Genomic DNA, 23,074 nt, shown 5'->3' with positions numbered 1-23,074 from the left:
CATACATATACACACATCTCACTAATCTTTTCTCTCTTTAATCTTTTCTCTCTTTCACACACATACATATACACACATCTCACTAATCTTTTCTCTCTTTAATCTTTTCTCTCTTTCACACACATACATATACACACATCTCACTAATCTTTTCTCTCTTTAATCTTTTCTCTCTTTCACACACATACATATACACACATCTCACTAATCTTTTCTCTCTTTAATCTTTTCTCTCTTTCACACACATACATATACACACATCTCACTCAATCGCATCTCTCTTCGATGTTAAATCTATGTGTCATTTTAATGTACGTCATGTCATATCTGATATAATGTGTCACGTCATCTTATCTGTCATGGGGGTGGCAGGGTTGATATTGGTTCTCCTTTTCTGTTGTGGTATGCCTCTCTTGGGTAGGCTGGTAACTTCACACGTAACGAGCCGAATGCTGATGGTGGGACAGAAAGAGATTGAGCCACAAATCGGGCCATGCCCTCAGCTTTATGCTGCCTTAGAGGGAGACGAGGGGATAGAGGATTAGGGGTATGGTGAGGTAGGGACATTTTCTTTCTGTTTGGTTCAGTTTTGTTTGTTTTATTCCTTTAACTAGGCGTATGGTGAGGAAGGGACATTTTCTTTCTGTTTGGTTCAGTTTTGTTTGTTTTATTCCTTTTAGAGTGACGGGGGATGGTCTGAGTGATGGTTTATTTTTTATTATTTTTGTTTATTTTACTCATGGTCCTGGTCAAACCGGAATGGAAGAGGCATCGGTATGGAATGGTACGGAGTGTCGGTTCTGAGCCTGAGGAAGCATTGAGAAGAAGTGTTCTGGGGATCGGTTCTGGGGACTGAAGGGACAAAGGGGGGGGGGCTAACGCAGTGGGCAAGATGGGCACCTCCTGTCGAAGATGGGGGACACGTGGTGAGGTCGGGACCAGCGCCTCCCGTCCAGGCATGGGGACATGCTTCTACGGGGACTGGAGGTGTGGCGTGGTGGTTGCTGTATTGGCAAAATGTGACTTTTGGCAATACGGTGAGGAGACTATGGCGTGGGCATGGAAGGGGGGCTGAGCGATGGACACTAGGACTCAATGTTATGGAAGAGACAATGTCATTTTTTTTGGGGGAGGGATGTTCTATGTTTAGTTCTGACGGTCAACTTCTCCTTTCCCTGATGAGAGTCGCGGTTTCCGGCCGGAACTGTGGCTCATTTGGTAAGCGGTGGAGGTTGGGGGGATTTGTCTGTCAGGTTAGGATTATAAATTGGGGTGTTTTTTTTATGTTTTATTATTACTCTTGTTTTGAGCGGTTTTGTGTTTATTGTGGGAACGGTAGTCAGCCTTTGTTGGTCCGTTAGGGGTCCAGTGAATGAAGTAAGCGTTCTTGTTTAGTTAGACATTTAAAATGTATTAGGTTTCTTGTTTAGATTAGGCATTTAAACTTTTATTATGTAAATATGGTTTCTCGTTTAGTTAGACGTTCACATTTTCTTGGTTATATGATTTGGGTGGGACTAGGGATAGCCCCAAATGGGGGAATGTTGGGGAAAATGTGTATATGAACTGAACTAGTTTAATATGGGTCAACTAAGCAGTACTGAAAGACGGTCTGGCTGATGTTCTTAAAACAACTTTGCAGATAGACATTTCGGTACATCACGTCGTGTGCTTTAATCTGGTACATCATATCTTAATCTTTTCTCTCTTTCACACACATACATATACACACATCTCACTAATCTTTTCTCTCTTTAATCTTTTCTCTCTTTCACACACATACATATACACACATCTCACTAATCTTTTCTCTCTTTAATCTTTTCTCTCTTTCACACACATACATATACACACATCTCACTAATCTTTTCTCTCTTTAATCTTTTCTCTCTTTCACACACATACATATACACACATCTCACTAATCTTTTCTCTCTTTAATCTTTTCTCTCTTTCACACACATACATATACACACATCTCACTAATCTTTTCTCTCTTTAATCTTTTCTCTCTTTCACACACATACATATACACACATCTCACTCAATCGCATCTCTCTTCAATGTTAAATCTATGTGTCATTTTAATGTACGTCATGTCATATCTGATATAATGTGTCACGTCATCTTATCTGTCATGGGGGGGGCAGGGCTGAGAAGGTATTTATGGGACAAGCAGAGGGATTGAGGAGTTAGAGTGTTTTTCTTCAACTGTGGTGACCGTCTGCTGATCCATAGCTTCTGCTGTTAAAACTTTCTTTCATTAAACAAATTGCCTGTTGAAATTGGAAATATCGTCTCCTGCTGTGTTAAACAACCTTCAGCCACAACAACACTCTAACCAGTGGAATATGAGGAATATTGCCACTCTGTCTGTGATGCCTACGCCACTCGAGCTTCGCTGCGGCCGCATCACAGCCGTGGCAATATTCCTCATATTCCACTGGTTCTCGTGTATTATTGCTTAATTATATACAGCGACCGCAGAGCACTGAAGAGAGTAGTGCGAACAGCCGAGAAGATCTGTGGAAGCAAACTACCCACCATAGTCAGTATCTTCACCGAGCGGTGCGTCAGCAAGGCACACAGGATTCTTTTTTTTTTATCTACTTTTCTCCCCATTTTCTATTTTTCTCCCTTCCCCAATTTCGTATCGTCCAATTCTACCCTCCCCTGTCTCGGACGCTGTTAGACCATGCCTCATTTACATTTACATTTAGTCATTTAGCTGACGCTTTTATCCAAAGCGACTTACAAGTTCTGTACGACAAGCCATCAGGAAGGGCACAACTCTATCAGCTGAGTAACAATGTTCATCAAAGTGTTGAGTGCTACAGCGTAGGTTAGTTTATTAGGACAAGTGCATGACAGTATGGTTAGTTAGGGTTAGATTATTATTATTATTTTTTTAATTCAGATAATGGTTGAAGAAGTGCGTCTTTAGTCGACGGCGAAAGATTGGACGTGTTTCGGCTGTCCTAACTGGGGTGGGTAGTTCATTCCACCATTGTGGGGCAAGGACTGAGAATAGGCGACTTCTCTTTGATGACCCTCCCGGAGCTTGGATAGGAGTAGGTCTGAGGCGGCCAGAAGATGCAGACCGTAGGGGTCTTGAGGGTGTGTAGTTAGAGACCATTGACCGGAGGTAGGCGGGAGCAGTTCCCTTTGCCGCACGGTATGCTAGGTCGAGGGCCTTGAAGCGGATTCGTGCAGCAATGGGGAGCCAGTGCAGGTCCCTAAGAAGTGGGGTGACATGGGCCGACTTCGGTAGGTTTGAGATCAGGCGGGCCGCTGCGTTCTGAATGAGTTGAAGAGGCTTAGTGGCAGTGGCCGGGAGGCCAGCGAGCAGTGCGTTGCAGTAGTCGAGGCGGGAGATGACTGTTGATTGGACGAGGAGTTGGGTGGCTTCTTTTGTCAGGAAGGGGCGGATCCTTCTGACGTTGCTCAGGAGGAATCAGCAGGTTCTGGTTGTCGCTGCGATGTGAGCAGAGAAGTTCAACTGGTCGTCGAGGACAACACCAAGGTTCTTGGCGGTCGGGGACGCGGTCACAGCTGCATTCTCGACTGTGATGGAAAGGTCGGTCAGGGGGGAGGATTTGGCCGGCAGGTGGAGCAATTCTGTTTTGCTTAGGTTCAGTTTGAGGTGGTTGGTCGTCATCCAGGCGGAGATGTCGGACAGACAGGCCGAGATCCGCTCAGAGACGTGGATATCTGAGGGAGGGAAGGAGAGGAAGAGTTGAGTATCGTCGGCATAACAGTGGTAGGAGAAGCCATGAGACGTGATAATGTTACCCAGTGATTTAGTGTAGAGGGAGAAGAGAAGGGGTCCTAAAACCGAGCCCTGGGGGACACCAGTCCGCAGGGTGCGGGTGGCCGACAGGGTCCCTCTCCATGACACTTGGTAGGAGCGGTCATTGAGGTATGATGACAACCATGTCAGCGCAGAGCCAGCCACTCCCATTCCTGCGAGGGCCGCGAGGAGGATCTGGTGGTTGACTGTGTCGAAGGCTGCAGATAGATCTAGGAGAATCAGGACAGAGGAGAGGCCTTTCGCTTTTGCTAAGTGAAGTGCCTCTGTGACCGCAATGAGGGCTGTCTCTGTGGAGTGACCAGTCCTGAAGCCTGACTGATTAGGGTCTAGGAGGTCATTCTGTAAGAGATAAGCAGTAAGTTGGTTGGATACAGCACGTTCAAGTGTTTTAGAAACACTTGCCGGCTGCAATGTGGACGAAGCCTTGCATCACGTGTCCCCTCCGGTACTCGAGGAGGCAGCCGTTGCATCTTTTCACCTGCACAGCGCGATCTCTCAGCGGCGGGGGTCTGTCGCTTCCTGATTCTGCTGCGCAGGCGCACCAACCGACCTGTGTGAGTCGCTGTCCACAACGTCCGATCCCCACCCACCAGCTTCCCACCCCCTAATACTGCCAATTGTATTAGTATGAACGACCAGCCAAGCTGGTAGCAATGCCGAGAGCTGGGCTCGAACCCAGCATCTCCTGCGTTGGTGGCGAGCGCCTTGCCCACTGCGCCACCTAGCCGCCAAGGCACACAGGATTCTGAAGGACCCCAGCCACACCAACCACAAACTGTTTGAGGCTACTGACTGAGAGACCCTGAACCATCATGGACACGCACACGAAGCACCTTAAATGACTTGCACACCACTCACACACACACACGCACACACACACACACACACACGCACACACACACACACACACACACACACACACACACACACACACACACACACACACACACACACACACACACACACACACACACACACACACACACACACACACACACACACACACACACACACCACACGCACACACTGCTGCTACCTCATGCACAAACTGTCTAGTAAAGTTATATTGTATATAGAGTAAAGTTGTATTGTATAGTATAGGATTATTAAAGTCTATTTGCACTGTATTGAGGAGCCAAGGAAAACAAGCATCTCACGTTTTCGGAATGTATGTACATTTTAAAAGCTGTGACAATAAAGGAATCTGAATCTGAATCTGAATCTGAATCTGAATCTGGTCTTTCCCCTCTTAGTCAATTAGTCAATTCATACCTATGGTCGTTCCCCTCTTAGTCAATTAGTCAATGTTATATACATGGTCTTTCCCCTCTTAATGTTATATTATGGGCTTTAGGCTTTTGATCTCAAGTCCCGCCCATGTGAAGCCACATAACATGTACATTAAAAGTACTGTAAAAAAAAGAACTGTGTCAATGGCAACCAGATAAGCAATTAATGTAGACCAGGCTTCTAATTGTGACATGCCTTTCTTTGTCAAAACGTGTAACCGGCTTTATTTGGAACAGGCATCTATTTGGGACTCTGCTTTTATTTGACGTTTTTACGTAATATTATACTAGACATCTCTCTCTCTCTCTCCCTCCCTCCCCCCCTCTCTCCCCCCCCCCCCCTCTCTCTCCCCCTCCCCCCCTCTCCATCCCTCCATGCAGTCCTTCTGCTCCTCACCACAGGGAGGCGGCCTGGAACTGCCTGGAGCAAGGCCAACCTGTGTCATCTACTGTCGAAGCCCCACTTCCTACACCATACAACAGTGAGTTTGATCATATTTATTTTCTGCTGACACAGAAGTATAGAATAGAATAGAATAGAATAGAATAGAATAGAATAGAATAGAATAGAATAGAATAGAATAGAATAGAATAGAATAGAATAGAATAGAAATACTTTAATCATCCCGAGGGAAATTTGGCACTACAAATCGCTCACAGTAAACATTTAGGTAGACAAAACAAAGTCACAAATAAGAATAACAAAAAGAATTGCCTAAGAATAAAGGATAAAATAAGCCTAAGAATAAGATAATAATAATAAAATACGGTCCGGGAAAGTAACCATTTGTATTTCAAAATAGGGCTGGGCAATATGGAAAACAATAAATATCACAATATTCAGAAGCACTTTTTTCAGTGCTTTGTCAGATTTCCTGCTCAGGTTATGTTAGATACTCATCCGAATGGGAAGTGTAATACAGTATCAAACTGGAACTGTAAACTGAGATCGAACTTAAAGGATAACTTCGCTTTTTTCGACCTTAGACCTTATTCGCAAATGTCTACCATGTACCTGAGACATAGAGACCATCATTGAATGGTCATTGAGACCATCATGAGCTAAGCTGCCATTTCCCTGCAGGCACTCACTGGGCTACAATAGCAGACACTGGGCGATCGTAAAGCTCAGAGTGTATTCTTACTGGTCTCAGTTTGCTCTCCTGTGAAATGTATCGCATTCCGAACATTTGTACATGCTTTATGGCCCCTCTCTAACAACTAGCTAGAAAGTTTACTGTGTGTAGTGCAACAAACTACAAAATTACCATATATATCACAGGAGAGCATACCAGTAAGAATACTGAGCATACTGAGACCGGTAAATTGTAGCTAGCTCAATACTGGACCAATCAGTGAAATTATGGTCTCTTGTGTAAACAGACCTAAGTGAAAAAAATTATAGTGAAGTTATCCTTTAATGTTAGCTTTGTATAATAAATTGTGATTCATCTCTATGTCTAAAACCCACAACATATCACAGATGATAAGCGATATATATGTCCAGCCCTAGTGTAAAAAGCAACTTGCCAAACTGCTGAATTGTTGTTGATTGTCGATCCTATTCTTTCTCATCCTCTCATTATGCTCATAATTCTGTCATACCCCTCCTCTGAAACTTTAGTAGTCCTGTCCTGCTTATATGGACATACAATATACATAAAATAATACTGCAAGTTATCTATTTAGAATTGCTAAACGTCTAGCAACGTTCAAGACAGTGGAGGGGAGAATTGGCGATACGAAATTGGGATGGGAGAAACATTTAAAAATAAGGATAAAAAAGTGGATAAAAATTATAATAATTGATTATACTGTATATACAGCTGTCACATTACCCAGCTCAAGCTTTGATTAAATTTTTTTATAAATTAAAATATATAAAATGATAATAATCCAAACTGAAAAAGTAGATTAACATACTCAGAAATAGCACAATTTAAAATAGTATATTTGAATTATAGTTTTCAAATTTGACATTATGGTCATAAATCTATATTTTTCAGAGTGTTGCATATTTTTTGCGATTTTTTCATCAAACGTTTTCAAGTATTAACATCACTAACATGTCACAAAAGCATGTAGAATGTATATTATCATCAATACGTTAGTTTAGCAATAGGTTAAAAGTGCCATTAGATAGTTTTAAGTTTTCGTTTTTTCTGAACTCTATTCCAAGGCGGAAACGGAAACGGAAATCTTGAACCATGGGAATTGTAGTCTTTTTGCGGCCATTTTGTAGAGGACATGCATAGCTGTCGACCAGCGTTGGAATTTTTCCGAACTATCCTACCTGTCACATACTGATACTGTGGGGGTTCAAAGTTCAGCGTTCTGAATTAATCATATCAATGATTCGCGATAATAAGCCACAAAAGGTAACGTTTTTGACAAATATTGAAACGCAGTTAGTTTCTCCTCCCTATTGTTAGCATGTAGGAACAATTAGATCTGAAATTAGTTTCAAAACGGTTGCACTGTGGGGAAAATAAAAAAGTACACTAGATTACAGTAGATATCATTGTCTGTTCTTATGCACGCCTGGTGATAATAAATCCAAATTGAACTCGGGCATTTGAAAGATAATATATGTATATATATATAAATGTGCGAATTGGCTATAATAAGGTAATGTATAAGCATCATATTCTATAATAATATTTCAAATTGCATTGGTCCGGATGGGAGAATTCAGTACTGTATCTACCCTTTATTAATTTCCTTAGATCTCACATGATCTCAAGAGGGTACTGAACGAGATCAGTGGCAGTTTTTTAAGTTTGGTCATTATTATCATGGTGTTATTCACTGTCAAAGATGCAAAGAAAAATCATAATTCATATTCTCCTTTGTTTCATCACAATTTAAGCAAGCCTAGTAATAGACACAATATTTCTGACACTGTGAATACATTCCCTGAGGTCCATAGATATACCTAGATACCAAGAATATGCAAATAGCCCTTGTAGAAGTGGAGCAATATTCCATTTACCTAGGTATATATTTTATGCAGATTTTCACATCGTGTGGAACAGGTTAAATGCCCCCTGAAGTGAAACATTTCTTCTTTTTTTGTGATGTTGCATCATATTCCAGGATATTTTGTGTAGCTATGTACCAATACATTTAATTCATTTATTAATTATTAATTAATCTCTATTACGGTAATTGAAAACAAATATTTGTCACTGACCCATCTTGCCCTAGCCCTATTTCCTACTACTACTTAATAAAATAAATGCTGAAACATACTTTTGCGTGCAGGCGAAGTAGGTTTCAGCGTTAATTTAAGGGCTGCCAGATGCAGCCAGAGAATTCTGAGATGTTAGTTATTTGTTTTATTTTATCCCACCCAATTTTGTCATTGTTGTTCTATTTTCGGTTGCTGAATTTGATGCTAGCTAATGTGGATATTCCCAAACTGAATAACTAATGGATCAATATGGACAAAACTGCTTATCGAGCTCATGCCCATGTGTAACAAAGATAATGTAAAGACAAAGAACAAGTGGTTTGCCATTTTTCATTCAAAATGTAATAAAAAAAAACTAGATACTTTGTCACATGCACATGGGAAATAAAATTACAAAAGCGGCATCCTTGCTGCCTAGAAACAAAGCTAGCAGCGACTTTTCTTTGCTGCCTAGAGATATATGTGAATAGCAGGGGAAAACATTGAGACCATTTTGAAGGAGATCCTACTCTATTCCAACCTTCTCCAAAAACCGCCCAAAGCCTTATTTCCCCCAAAATAGTCAAGTTTTAGTCCATAATAAATTGTGTGCTTTGCATTTTCATGACCACACACTTTTAATTGTATAATAACTCAACTTGGTGCATGTTTTACCAGATTTTACCAGGTGTAGGGCATTATTTAGTCATAGTTGCCAGGTGTAGGGCATTATTTAGTAGTGCGCATGTGCAAAGTTAAATTATTTCCCAATTAGAAGCATGTGGTCATGAAAAGTGTCCCTGTAGCACAGAGTTGGGTTTGGCTAATTGTTTGTGTGTGTGTGTGGTGGTTTGTTTATGTGTGTGTTTGTGGTGGTTTGTTTATGTGTGTGGTGGTTTGTTTATGTGTGCTTGCCACTTACCTGAAACCTTGACTGACATGCCAGCCTTATATCCACCAAAAAGCGCCAAAAGATACAAATTAAACTAGCTAATGTATGCTGGCCCAAAACTGTTTTACTCACTTAAACCTTCAGTTCACAGCGAGCGGAGAGGTCAGAGCATCTTTACTTTAATTTTCCAAACCAGCTGCAGCCTGAAGATTGGAGTGTATTAAGCTAATTATCTTTTTGAATTCACTTTTAGCCTAAAATGATCTCTGACCAACCTTTGAAGAGTCCTTTGCCAAGTCCATGAAATATGCTCCTTCGTCAAAACAGGCCACAGCCAAATATGCTGTGTCATATTTAATCTCCAAGAACATGATGCCATTTCAGATTGTGGAAAAAAGATTTATAAAAAAAGAAAAAAGAAATGCTTGTGTGTCTTTTTCCTTCCACAGTGTCGATAATCGTGAAAACCGAGATAATTTCTCTGACAATAATCGTGCCACCAAAATCTCATATTGTGACATCCCTAGTTGGCATGTCCATCTAAAGGGGACAATTTGTATGGATTTGACAGTCTCAAAATACATAATGTACTCCTTGCAGTTTGGTCAGGGTTTGAGATCTTCAAATGAATAAACCTAAACAGGTGTTCAGATTTCCTTCCGCTTGGCGATGTCACAAGGGTAACACAAGCAATGAAGCTTAGCTTTGATTAATCAATTAGCTAGGAGTCAGGAACACTTCTTAACCAACCATAGTGCCCAGTTTGTAAACAATAGTTTTGCTCTTGGGTGTGGGGTAGCCAGACAGGCAACAAAGGAATGAATATAAAATGTGTGTGCTACATCGACCAAAAACAGCATGTTCAGTACAAGAGGGAAGAATGAGGTGCTGGAAAATAAATAATTATGATTAGATTAGACTAGTTTATTTGCTAAAGAAAAACACAACATATAAATCATAAATGTTTCCTCTAAAACTAAACAATATCCTGAGTCCTCACCACAGGATAAGGTTTCATGATTATATAACAGCATGTTCCCTGGGAACTCCTGCAGGCAGATTCCACTGGGTCTACTAAAAGATATAACTTTAGGGGAAGTGTGCCATTCTCCAATTTGTTTTCATGCACAGATTCAAGTTCATAGACAGAAATGTATAGACATTAATGATGGACTGAGACAGATGGCATGAACTATTTAATATAAGACTGCTTAACTCCAATCTATTATAATAACAATATAACAGTTTTCTAATGTATTATTATTATTATTATTATTATTATTATTATTATTATTATTATTATTATTATTATTATTATTATTATTATTATTATTATTATTATTATTATTATTATTATTATTATTATTATTATTATTATTATTATTATTATTATTATTATTATTATTATTATTATTATTATTATTGTTGTTGTTGTTGTTGTTGTTGTTGTTGTTGTTATTATTATTATTATTTATATTAGACATTCAACTTAAGAAATCTTACTGTACATCTTGGTTTATGTGAAACGTCTGAAAGTTAATACTTTACTCCTCAGGGTAACTATTGGGAGGTTTTTCATTTGCATGACTTTGGTGCTGTTTTCCTATAGCCAGTTTTTCCTTACCTTCGCTGGGGTACGTATGTCTGAGTGTTGTGTGGTAAATTCCCACAGAACTTCTACAATAATTTGAGGTTATTGTAGTACAGTACAACGAGATTGATTATCTGGAAGGAGGAGAAAGGGATCATACGTGATAGAATTGTTGGTCTCCTCATCTGACTTAAGCAGATGAGGAATAAACGTGTAGGCCAGACAAACCATGAACTATAGTCCAATTCAACATTTATTTGATCAGAGCCAGGAGACCAAGGTGAATAGGACAAAAGATTATCAGAGAACATTAACAGGGCTATCTGTGTACAGAAATTACAATCAGCTTTGCATCTCAAACCCCAACATGTACATAAAACAGTCACTCGTTAACATAATTTGAACATACATAGTTTCCTGTAGGCCCCTTTTTATATGAGTAAGCCTGGTTTCTAAGATAAGTATCTTTACATTCTATTTTAACCAACCAAGGGTCCATGATTTACTCACATAAAAAGCAGCACAGTCTCTCTGGTGGAAGGAGCGGTGGAGCCCAACAGACCCCTGGGGTCGGTCTGGTCTGAGGGCTCCCGAATTACCAATTTGTCTCCTCCTATATACTATAATTTCTAGCCAATAATAGAATACAGTTGGTCCGTGGGCGTCTTCTGTGAGCGGTCTCCTGTGGGCGATCTCCTGTGGGGGCTGGCAGCCCCCCCCCCCTGGGTTGTGGCGACGTGATGGGACAGAGACAGAGGGGGCCCGTCGGTGGCCCCCGTCGGTGTGGTCCCCCGCTGAGCACAGAGGGGTTCTGCTGGTGGCCCCCGTCCGTGTGGTCGCTGTGTTGGGTCTTGTCTCACGAGGGGGGGCTGGCATGATGTCCTCTGGTGGGGGGGTGTGAATACTCTTTGACCTTTTGGGCCTTTACCATACAGTACTAATCTGGTCACATTAGGTGTGACCTTTATCTATCCAACTGTCCCTGCGTCTCATTCCTCATTTAGCCCTGCAACCACTTCTGCTAAACAGTATACAAGGTTATTTATGAAATTCAACTCAATATTTACCACAGTTGTTTTGGGTTTCATGGTGGGTTTTTTGTTCTTGATTTATTGTGATGTTTCTTCTTGACTTGTTTAAAGAAGACTTGTCCAGCCCATGGGGACATTAACGTGTGATTGCAGGCTTTACAAATACATTTGATTTGATTTGATTTATGACTTGGTTAAATAGATTAACTGAATGCATGTGAGGCACTAATTAAAGTTAAAAGTTACATACTGCAGTTTACTGTGCGTGTAGAAGAATAGTTTCCCCTATAGCTATAGAGACCTTTTAAGTATGTTTTCTTAACAACATCTTAACAAAAACACTTACCAAGAGTTACTCAGTCCACAAATTCTTCAATCCATGCCTGATGTGTTGCCAACACCTTCGTACAGTGGCTACTCAACGGACATCTTATAAGAATGAGTATTGTACTGAATGTTAATAATTATTAATAATAATAATAATTCATTGCATTTATATAGCGCTTTTCTCAGACTCAAAGCGCTTTACAACGTAGGGTGGAAATTGCCTCCATCACCACCACTGGTAGCAGCCAACCTTGGGCTATGCAGGCTCAATGGCTGCCATACACTGGCACCCGGCACACATCACACCACACAATGGCTGAATGGCTCAGGAGACAGGGATTGATATCAGCCAATTAAGGGGAAGGGATGATTAGGTGGCCTTGATGTCAAGAGACCTGATTGGGAATTTGGCCAGGAACGTCGGGGAACCCCCTACTCTTTACGATAGGCGTCCTGGGTTCTTTAACGACCGAATTGATTGATTGATTGATTGATTGAACATTTTATTAACACATTGACGACCGGCCCTCGCCATCTAATATGTGGCTGGAGGACAACGCTTTGTAAACAAACCGATGTACTTTTGGATAGCTATATATATACTTTATAGTATTGCTATCTGTCCATTCTCATTGTCACTTGAGTGCATAAACCGTGCCTTCATAATGGCTTAAAGAAAATAAAAATCCATCTGTTGGTTGTCATTTTATAGCGTCGTGAATATAAGCTTTATCGCAGTTTTCGTCTCGTATTTTTTCTGGAAAGCTATTTATTGGGCTAAAGGCTAGTCACGTTATATCGAACGGCATTTCTGTTGTATATATACGAATCAAATAAAACAAACTGCTTAGCATCCGGACTATTACAGAGCATCTATGGATGAAATGGGGGCAGCGGGGGACGCCGATTAATATTATTGATTAGCAATACAGTGTGCGTTCAAGTAGCCACATTCACTGATCGATCGCTTGCGTTTTACAACAATGTCCAATCCGGCTGTAATTTGGGGGAAGAGTGTCCTACCGTCAGCCCATGTGATCGCCGGCAGCATTTCTCCATTATTCATCGGCATCTGGTAGATCGATATGTCCATTGGCTGATCATAAATCCCATTATTCCAGGCTGAAATCTGCGCTTCGAACCGTGATCAACGGTGGAGGATGTTCGCTTGGGATCCAGGCTCATATGAAACGCCCATAGACAGTAAAATAATTTTTTCTCCCATTCGCCCTCAATGATACTGCAGTGGAGCGATGGCGCCCCTAAGAGGATCTGGCCGGTATTGCATGTCGCCGATTTCAAGGAGGCGGGTAAATCTGCAGAGTCGATCGGGGATCTTGATCCGTTTATTAATATGGAATAAAACAATAACAACTTGCCACGAGTTAACTCGTGGCTCTGGTCCTCAACGCATGGCACCGAAACCCGAGTTAACTCGTGGTTCGGCGGCAAAGTGTTAACAGATTGCAGAATGGGTACAAAACAGTACAGCTCAATACACACAATTGTTAAGGGGATGCAGACCAGAGAAAGACTTTCGTCTTGTTTACATCAGGGTCCCCCAATTCAGTCAGGACCTCGGTTTAGTGTCTCATCCGAAGGACGGCACTCGCAGCTGTACTATGTTGAACTGCGGTAACATAACAGGACTACAGGGGGACACACACCAAGCCCATTATTGGCTGTCTGGAACATGGGTTAGGGTCGGGAGTGTGGTCCGAGTTGGTGTGGTGTGTACCGAACATCGTCTATGTCAGCAGTTCACAGGTTCTGGCATGCAGCAGAATGCTTTTGTTGCACAAGGCAAGCTGTTACGCTTGGTACGCTTCTTTGGCATGATGGACCCAGATGGCAGAGTATAGATGAGACCGGAGACAGAGCGTGACGATGAACAGTTTACTAACACACAAGGTACATACACGACACAGGTAACATTTAACAATGACCGCGCACAGCAGGGCAGGACAGACAGGACTATATACACAAGACTAATTGACAAGACACAGAGGGTAATTTACAAACAAGACACAGGTGTGGTAGACAGAAACAATAGAGCACAGAGTACTGGGAAAACAATAACAAACAACCAGACTAAAACATAATTACAAACCACAGACAGGGGAACACAAGACTAACAAAGTGGAGACAACAGATAATAAACACAACAAACACAACTGACAATAAATAACAATAAGTTGGTGTGTGAGCTGATGCCAGATTGGCATCAGCCCACCGGGTGGAAATGTAGACTGAGGGTTATTGTTAATGGGAGGTACTTGTGATGAATATGACTGTCTGAGTCCTGGTCCCACAGGGCCAGGACCGGAGGAAGTGTTACAGTACCCCGCCCTCGAAGGTCGACTCCCAGGCGACCCAACAGGCCCCCCGGGAACGGGGAGGGTGGGGGGGACGGAAGCCGCATCGGCGAAAAGAGGGGGGGGGAGGATGGGGGTTCAAGGGACGGGGCCTGCGGGAACAGGAACGGGGGGAGGGGGCTGACGAGGAGGGCTGGAGCAGGGAAGGATGGGAGGAGGAGACGACGGCTCCGGAGCGCGACCTGGGGCTGGGGTCTCCACGGTGGCGAGACCCCCCGCCGAACCCCGAACCGGAGGCTCCCTGGCGACAGGACGCGGTGCAGGACCCCCAACCGGGGTCCCTCCGGCAGCGGAATCCGACGTCTTCCTCCAGGTCTGCCATGGTGGTGGCTCGTCTTCTGGAACCTCCCAGGGCGGAGGAGACCTCGACCAGGCCGGCAAGGAAGACCTGCGGTCCTGGAAACCCCTTCCCCTGGGGCTGTGGCGTCGGGATCCGCGCCCCGTCCCCGACGCTCCCCTGCGGACCAGGCGACTTCCCACCCAGGGATCCAGCACCGGGGTGGCCGCGGCGCAAGCACCCGATATCATCGGTGCCGCTGGCCCAGCCACTGCGTCCCATGGTGCCAGACCCAGAGCGGTCGCCTGGTCGGCACGCAGGACGGAAGCGCCCAGGATCCCGAGCGCGAAGCTGGCTCCGTCTCTCCTCTCTGCCGGGTCCAAGTTCGGCGCGGTCATTCTGTTACGCTTGGTACGCTTCTTTGGCATGATGGACCCAGATGGCAGAGTATAGATGAGACCGGAGACAGAGCGTGACGATGAACAGTTTACTAACACACAAGGTACATACACGACACAGGTAACATTTAACAATGACCGCGCACAGCAGGGCAGGACAGACAGGACTATATACACAAGACTAATTGACAAGACACAGAGGGTAATTTACAAACAAGACACAGGTGTGGTAGACAGAAACAATAGAGCACAGAGTACTGGGAAAACAATAACAAACAACCAGACTAAAACATAATTACAAACCACAGACAGGGGAACACAAGACTAACAAAGTGGAGACAACAGATAATAAACACAACAAACACAACTGACAATAAATAACAATAAGTTGGTGTGTGAGCTGATGCCAGATTGGCATCAGCCCACCGGGTGGAAATGTAGACTGAGGGTTATTGTTAATGGGAGGTACTTGTGATGAATATGACTGTCTGAGTCCTGGTCCCACAGGGCCAGGACCGGAGGAAGTGTTACAGCAAGCAGAATCAGCTTGAGACTCACAACGAGATGAAGTTGGCATCTTTTTATTAACTTTGATTCAATTACAATATCTAGACTGTATATTGTGGATAACAGTATTGTAACAACCCATACCTTTGCATGGATCCAAGACGATGTAAGTTCATATCCTTCCCACCTCTTGCAGAGACCAGTCAGTCGCATATTTCTTTCCTCTCCCCAGACCTTCAAGGTCGTTCCTATCGCCGGCTCTCACTGCCTCTCTGTCGGTCTTGACGTGTGGATTATACCTTCTTCAACGGACTTGACTCCCTACTCAAACTACAATGGATCAACTAGTAAGCTGGTCATTTGCAGCGGTTGACCGTATGTTTTCTTCAAGGAAGCAGAGCACAGCTGATCCGCTGTGTCCAGTCTGCCCTGATGTACCCCGCCCCCCCCCCCCCCCCCCCACTCTCAAGTCTGCTGAAGCATGTGGAATGCACAAGGTCACGTCGGAGAGTCAAGATAAGAACAGGAGACATGGCGTTCCTTTACCCAGCACCTCACCTCCCCCACCAGGACTGGCTCGTGCACTCCCCCCCCCCCCGGTCCCATCCCCTGGCGCTGCACTGACGGCTGCCTCACGTGAGGGATCACTCCCACCCACCCCCCCCCATAGCCCTGTAACAACCCCAACCCACCCCCCCTCCTCCCGTACATGGCGCTGCCTAAGCCGGCTGCCAGTCTGTTTGCGGTGGTGAATACGCATATGTATGTCTCAAGGCTAGCCCTACATGCGTCATCAAAGCGCATGTAGGTGTTTTTATGCTCTGTATCATTATTACTATCTAAACTGTAATAATTGTGGAATATTACTGTAATGAGCTGTATGTGTATGATCCAAGCGTCCTATGATCCAGAAAACAGAAAAAAGCATTCCATGTGAAGGTATTCTGTATTTTTGCATGTCAAATAATAAAGAAACTTGAAACTTGAACTTGAAACTTGATATACGGTATACTGTACATCTTAACACAAAATCATGTGCCTATTTCACATTTTGAGAGCTAATTCTATGATTTCAACTCCAAAGATGCATTGCACATTTCTAAGCAAAGTTTTGCCTACAAGATGTTGACAATAAAAGGGTCTGTAGGTCTTTTGCATTTTTTTTTTTTAACATATTTGCAATTAAGTCTGCCATGTCCTATCTGCTTGTGTCCACAGCACCCCAGTCCAGAAGTCCATGCAGCAGCAGGACACAGAGTGTAGCTTCGTCCCCGGCCGCCTCCAGACGCACCAGCGGGGCCCAGCCGTGCCACTCCTCCCCCAACAACACCCTCAACGCACAGCGGAGCAACAGAGTCCCGCCTCCCCTAAACCAAGACCATCTTTCCACAGACACCAGCAGCTACACGGAGCTCTACCCCGGAGTCCCGCCTCCCCTAAACCAAGACCATCTTTCCACAGACACCAGCAGCTACACAGAGCTCTACCCTGGAGTCCCGCCTGCCCTAAACCAAGACCATCTTTCCACAGACACCAGCAGCTACACAGAGCTTTACCCCGGAGTCCCGCCTGCCCTGAACCAAGACCATCTTTCCACAGACACAGACACCAGCAGCTACACGGAGCTCTACCCCGGAGTCCCGCCTGCCCTGAACCAAGACCATCTTTCCACAGACACCAGGAGCTACACGGAGCTCTACCCCGCCCCCCCACCTCAGAGTTACGTGGACAGACTGTGCACCTCGAAGGTGGAGAATGGGAACGTGTACTTCTCCCCGGTGGTGGAGACGGTCTCCGCCTTCGGGCCGGGTGGCTACCGGTCTCGGCTCATGCCCGCGGAGAACAAGCCGCTGGAGGTGGCCATCCTGCGGAGAGTGAAGGAGCTCCTGGTCGAGCTGGATCCCAAGACGGCGGCCAGACACATCACCAAGGCAGACTGCATGGTAACCATTATTATATCAACAACAACAGCTCAGACACATCACCAAGGCCGACTGCATGGTAACCATTATTATATCAATACACATGCACACTTTAGATATGTGACTCACACACACCTTTAGATATGTAACTCACACACCTTTAGATATGTAACTCACACACACCTTTAGATATGTAACTCACACACCTTTAGATATGTAACTCACACACCTTAGATATGTAACACACACACCTTTAGATATGTAACACACACACCTTTAGATATGTGACACACCTTTAGATATGTAACACACACACACCTTTAGATATGTAACTCACACAATTATGTAACACACACCTTTAGATATGTAACACACCTTTAGATATGTAACTCACACACCTTTAGATATGTAACTCACACACCTTTAGATATGTAACACGCACACCTTTAGATATGTAACTCACACACCTTTAGATATGTAACACACACACCTTTAGATATGTAACTCACACACCTTTAGATATGTAACTCACACGATTATGTAACACACACCTTTAGATATGTAACTCACACACCTTTAGATATGTAACTCACACAATTATGTAACACACACCTTTAGATATGTAACACAGACACCTTTAGATATGTAACACAGACACCTTTAGATATGTAACTCACACACCTTTAGATATGTAACACACACACCTTTAGATAGGTAACTCACACAATTATGTAACACACACCTTTAGATATGTAACACACACCTTTAGATATGTAACTCACACACCTTTAGATATGTAACACAGACACCTTTAGATATGTAACTCACACACCTTTAGATATGTAACTCACACACCTTTAGATATGTAACACACACACCTTTAGATATGTAACTCACACAATTATGTAACACACACCTTTAGATATGTAACACACACACCTTTAGATATGTAACTCACACAATTATGTAACACACACCTTTAGATATGTAACTCACACACCTTTAGATATGTGACACACACACCTTTAGATATGTAACTCACACACCTTTAGATATGTAACTCACACAATTATGTAACACACACCTTTAGATATGTAACACACACCTTTAGATATGTAACTCACACACCTTTAGATATGTAACTCACACAATTATGTAACACACACCTTTAGATATGTAACACACACCTTTAGATATGTAACTCACACCTTTAGATATGTAACACACACACCTTTAGATATGTAACACACACCTTTAGATATGTAACTCACACCTTTAGATATGTAACTCACAGACCTTTAGATATGTAACTCACACCTTTAGATATGTAACTCACACACCTTTAGATATGTAACACACCTTTAGATATGTAACACACACCTTTAGATATGTAACTCACACACCTTTAGATATGTAACACACCTTTAGATATGTAACTCACACACCTTTAGATATGTAACTCACACACCTTTAGATATGTAACTCACACACCTTTAGATATGTAACACACATTTAGATATGTAACTCACACACCTTTAGATATGTAACACACACACCTTTAGATATGTAACACACACAATTATGTAACACACACACCTTTAGATATGTAACTCACACAACTTTAGATATGTAACACACACCTTTAGATATGTAACACACACACCTTTAGATGTGTAACACACACCTTTAGATATGTAACACACACACCTTTAGATATGTAACACACACACCTTTAGATATGTAACTCACACACCTTTAGATATGTAACTCACACACCTTTAGATATGTAACACACACAATTATGTAACACACACCTTTAGATATGTAACTCACACACCTTTAGATATGTAACTCACACAATTATGTAACACACACACCTTTAGATATGTAACACACACACACCTTTAGATATGTAACTCACACACCTTTAGATATGTAACTCACACACCTTTAGATATGTAACACACACACCTTTAGATATGTAACTCACACAATTATGTAACACACACCTTTAGATATGTAACACACACACCTTTAGATATGTAACTCACACAATTATGTAACACACACCTTTAGATATGTAAATCACACACCTTTAGATATGTGACACACACACCTTTAGATATGTAACTCACACACCTTTAGATATGTAACTCACACACCTTTAGATATGTAACTCACACAATTATGTAACACACACCTTTAGATATGTAACACACACAATTATGTAACACACACCTTTAGATATGTAACACACACCTTTAGATATGTAACTCACACACCTTTAGATATGTAACTCACACAATTATGTAACACACACCTTTAGATATGTAACACACACCTTTAGATATGTAACTCACACCTTTAGATATGTAACACACACACCTTTAGATATGTAACACACACACCTTTAGATATGTAACACACACACCTTTAGATATGTAACTCACACACCTTTAGATATGTAACACACACCCCTTTAGATATGTAACTCACAGACCTTTAGATATGTAACTCACACCTTTAGATATGTAACTCACACACCTTTAGATATGTAACAGACATTTAGATATGTAACACACACCTTTAGATATGTAACACACACCTTTAGATATGTAACACACACACCTTTAGATATGTAACACACACACCTTTAGATATGTAACACGCACACCTTTAGATATGTAACTCACACACCTTTAGATATGTAACACACACACCTTTAGATATGTAACTCACACACCTTTAGATATGTAACTCACACAACTTTAGATATGTAACACACACCTTTAGATGTGTAACACACACCTTTAGATATGTAACACACACCTTTAGATATGTAACACACACCTTTAGATATGTAACACACACACCTTTAGATATGTAACACACACCTTTAGATATGTAACACACCTTTAGATATGTAACACACACACCTTTAGATATGTAACACACACCTTTAGATATGTAACACACACACCTTTAGATATGTAACACACACAATTATGTAACACACACCTTTAAATATGTAACTCACACACCTTTAGATATGTAACACACACATTTAGATATGTAACACACACCTTTAGATATGTAACACGCACCTTTAGATATGTAACTCACACAATTATGTAACACACACACACCTTTAGATATGTAACTCACACACCTTTAGATATGTAACACACACCTTTAGATATGTAACACACACACCTTTAGATATGTAACACACACCTTTAGATATGTAACTCACACACCTTTAGATATGTAACACACACCTTTAGATATGTAACACACACACCTTTAGATATGTAACTCACACACCTTTAGATATGTAACTCACACACCTTTAGATATGTAACTCACACACCTTTAGATATGTAACACACACCTTTAGATATGTAACTCACACACCTTTAGATATGTAACACACACCTTTAGATATGTAACACACACACCTTTAGATATGTAACACACACACCTTAGATATGTAACTCACACACCTTAGATATGTGACACACACACCTTTAGATATGTAACTCACACACCTTTAGATATGTAACTCACACACCTTTAGATATGTAACTCACACAACTTTAGATATGTAACACACACCTTTAGATGTGTAACACACACCTTTAGATATGTAACACACACCTTTAGATGTGTAACACACACCTTTAGATATGTAACACACACCTTTAGATATGTAACTCACACACCTTTAGATATGTAACTCACACCTTTAGATATGTAACACACACACCTTAGATATGTAACTCACACCTTTAGATATGTAACACACACATTTAGATATGTAACACACACCTTTAGATATGTAACACACACACCTTTAGATATGTAACACACACAATTATGTAACACACACCTTTAAATATGTAACTCACACACCTTTAGATATGTAACTCACACCTTTAGATATGTAACTCACACACATTTAGATATGTAACTCACACACCTTTAGATATGTAACTCACACCTTTAGATATGTAACTCACACACATTTAGATATGTAACACACACCTTTAGATATGTAACACACACCTTTAGATATGTAACTCACACACCTTTAGATATGTAACACACACCTTTAGATATGTAACACACACCTTTAGATATGTAACTCACACACCTTTAGATATGTAACACACACCTTAGATATGTAACTCACACACCTTAGATATGTGACACACACACCTTTAGATATGTAACTCACACACCTTTAGATATGTAACTCACACACCTTTAGATATGTAACACAGACACCTTTAGATATGTAACTCACACACCTTTAGATATGTAACACACACACCTTTAGATATGTAACACACACCTTTAGATATGTAACACACACACCTTTAGATATGTAACACACACACCTTAGATATGTAACTCACACACATTTAGATATGTAACACACACCTTTAGATATGTAACTCACACACCTTAGATATGTGACACACACCTTTAGATATGTAACTCACACACCTTTAGATATGTAACTCACACACCTTTAGATATGTAACTCACACACCTTTAGATATGTAACTCACACACCTTTAGATATGTAACACACACACCTTTAGATATGTAACACACACACCTTTAGATATGTAACTCACACACCTTTAGATATGTAACACACACCCCTTTAGATATGTAACTCACAGACCTTTAGATATGTAACTCACACCTTTAGATATGTAACTCACACACCTTTAGATATGTAACAGACATTTAGATATGTAACACACACCTTTAGATATGTAACACACACCTTTAGATATGTAACACACACACCTTTAGATATGTAACACACACACCTTTAGATATGTAACACGCACACCTTTAGATATGTAACTCACACACCTTTAGATATGTAACACACACACCTTTAGATATGTAACTCACACACCTTTAGATATGTAACTCACACAACTTTAGATATGTAACACACACCTTTAGATGTGTAACACACACCTTTAGATATGTAACACACACCTTTAGATATGTAACACACACCTTTAGATATGTAACACACACACCTTTAGATATGTAACACACACCTTTAGATATGTAACACACCTTTAGATATGTAACACACACACCTTTAGATATGTAACACACACCTTTAGATATGTAACACACACCTTTAGATATGTAACACACACAATTATGTAACACACACCTTTAAATATGTAACTCACACACCTTTAGATATGTAACACACACATTTAGATATGTAACACACACCTTTAGATATGTAACACGCACCTTTAGATATGTAACTCACACAATTATGTAACACACACACCTTTAGATATGTAACTCACACACCTTTAGATATGTAACACACACCTTTAGATATGTAACACACACACCTTTAGATATGTAACACACACCTTTAGATATGTAACTCACACACCTTTAGATATGTAACACACACCTTTAGATATGTAAC

The 23,074-nt window shown here is 41.5% G+C and overlaps 1 protein-coding gene across 1 annotated transcript in view; it reads left to right on the top strand.

Moving 5' to 3' along the window:
- sh2d3cb (SH2 domain containing 3Cb) overlaps window positions 1-23,074 on the top strand; it is a 69,186-nt gene that overhangs the window by 19,998 nt on the left and 26,114 nt on the right. Inside the window, exons 5-6 of the mRNA XM_084337956.1 lie at window positions 5,482-5,582; window positions 16,889-17,613. Of these exons, the coding sequence (XP_084194082.1) occupies window positions 5,482-5,582; window positions 16,889-17,613 (826 nt within the window). The remainder of the gene's footprint in view (window positions 1-5,481; window positions 5,583-16,888; window positions 17,614-23,074) is intronic.

Source organism: Notolepis coatsorum, assembly GCF_963971535.1.
Source record: "Notolepis coatsorum genome assembly, chromosome: 2".
NCBI classification, from domain to species: domain Eukaryota; kingdom Metazoa; phylum Chordata; class Actinopteri; order Aulopiformes; family Paralepididae; genus Notolepis; species Notolepis coatsorum.
This window is presented reverse-complemented; position numbering and strand designations above follow the sequence as displayed.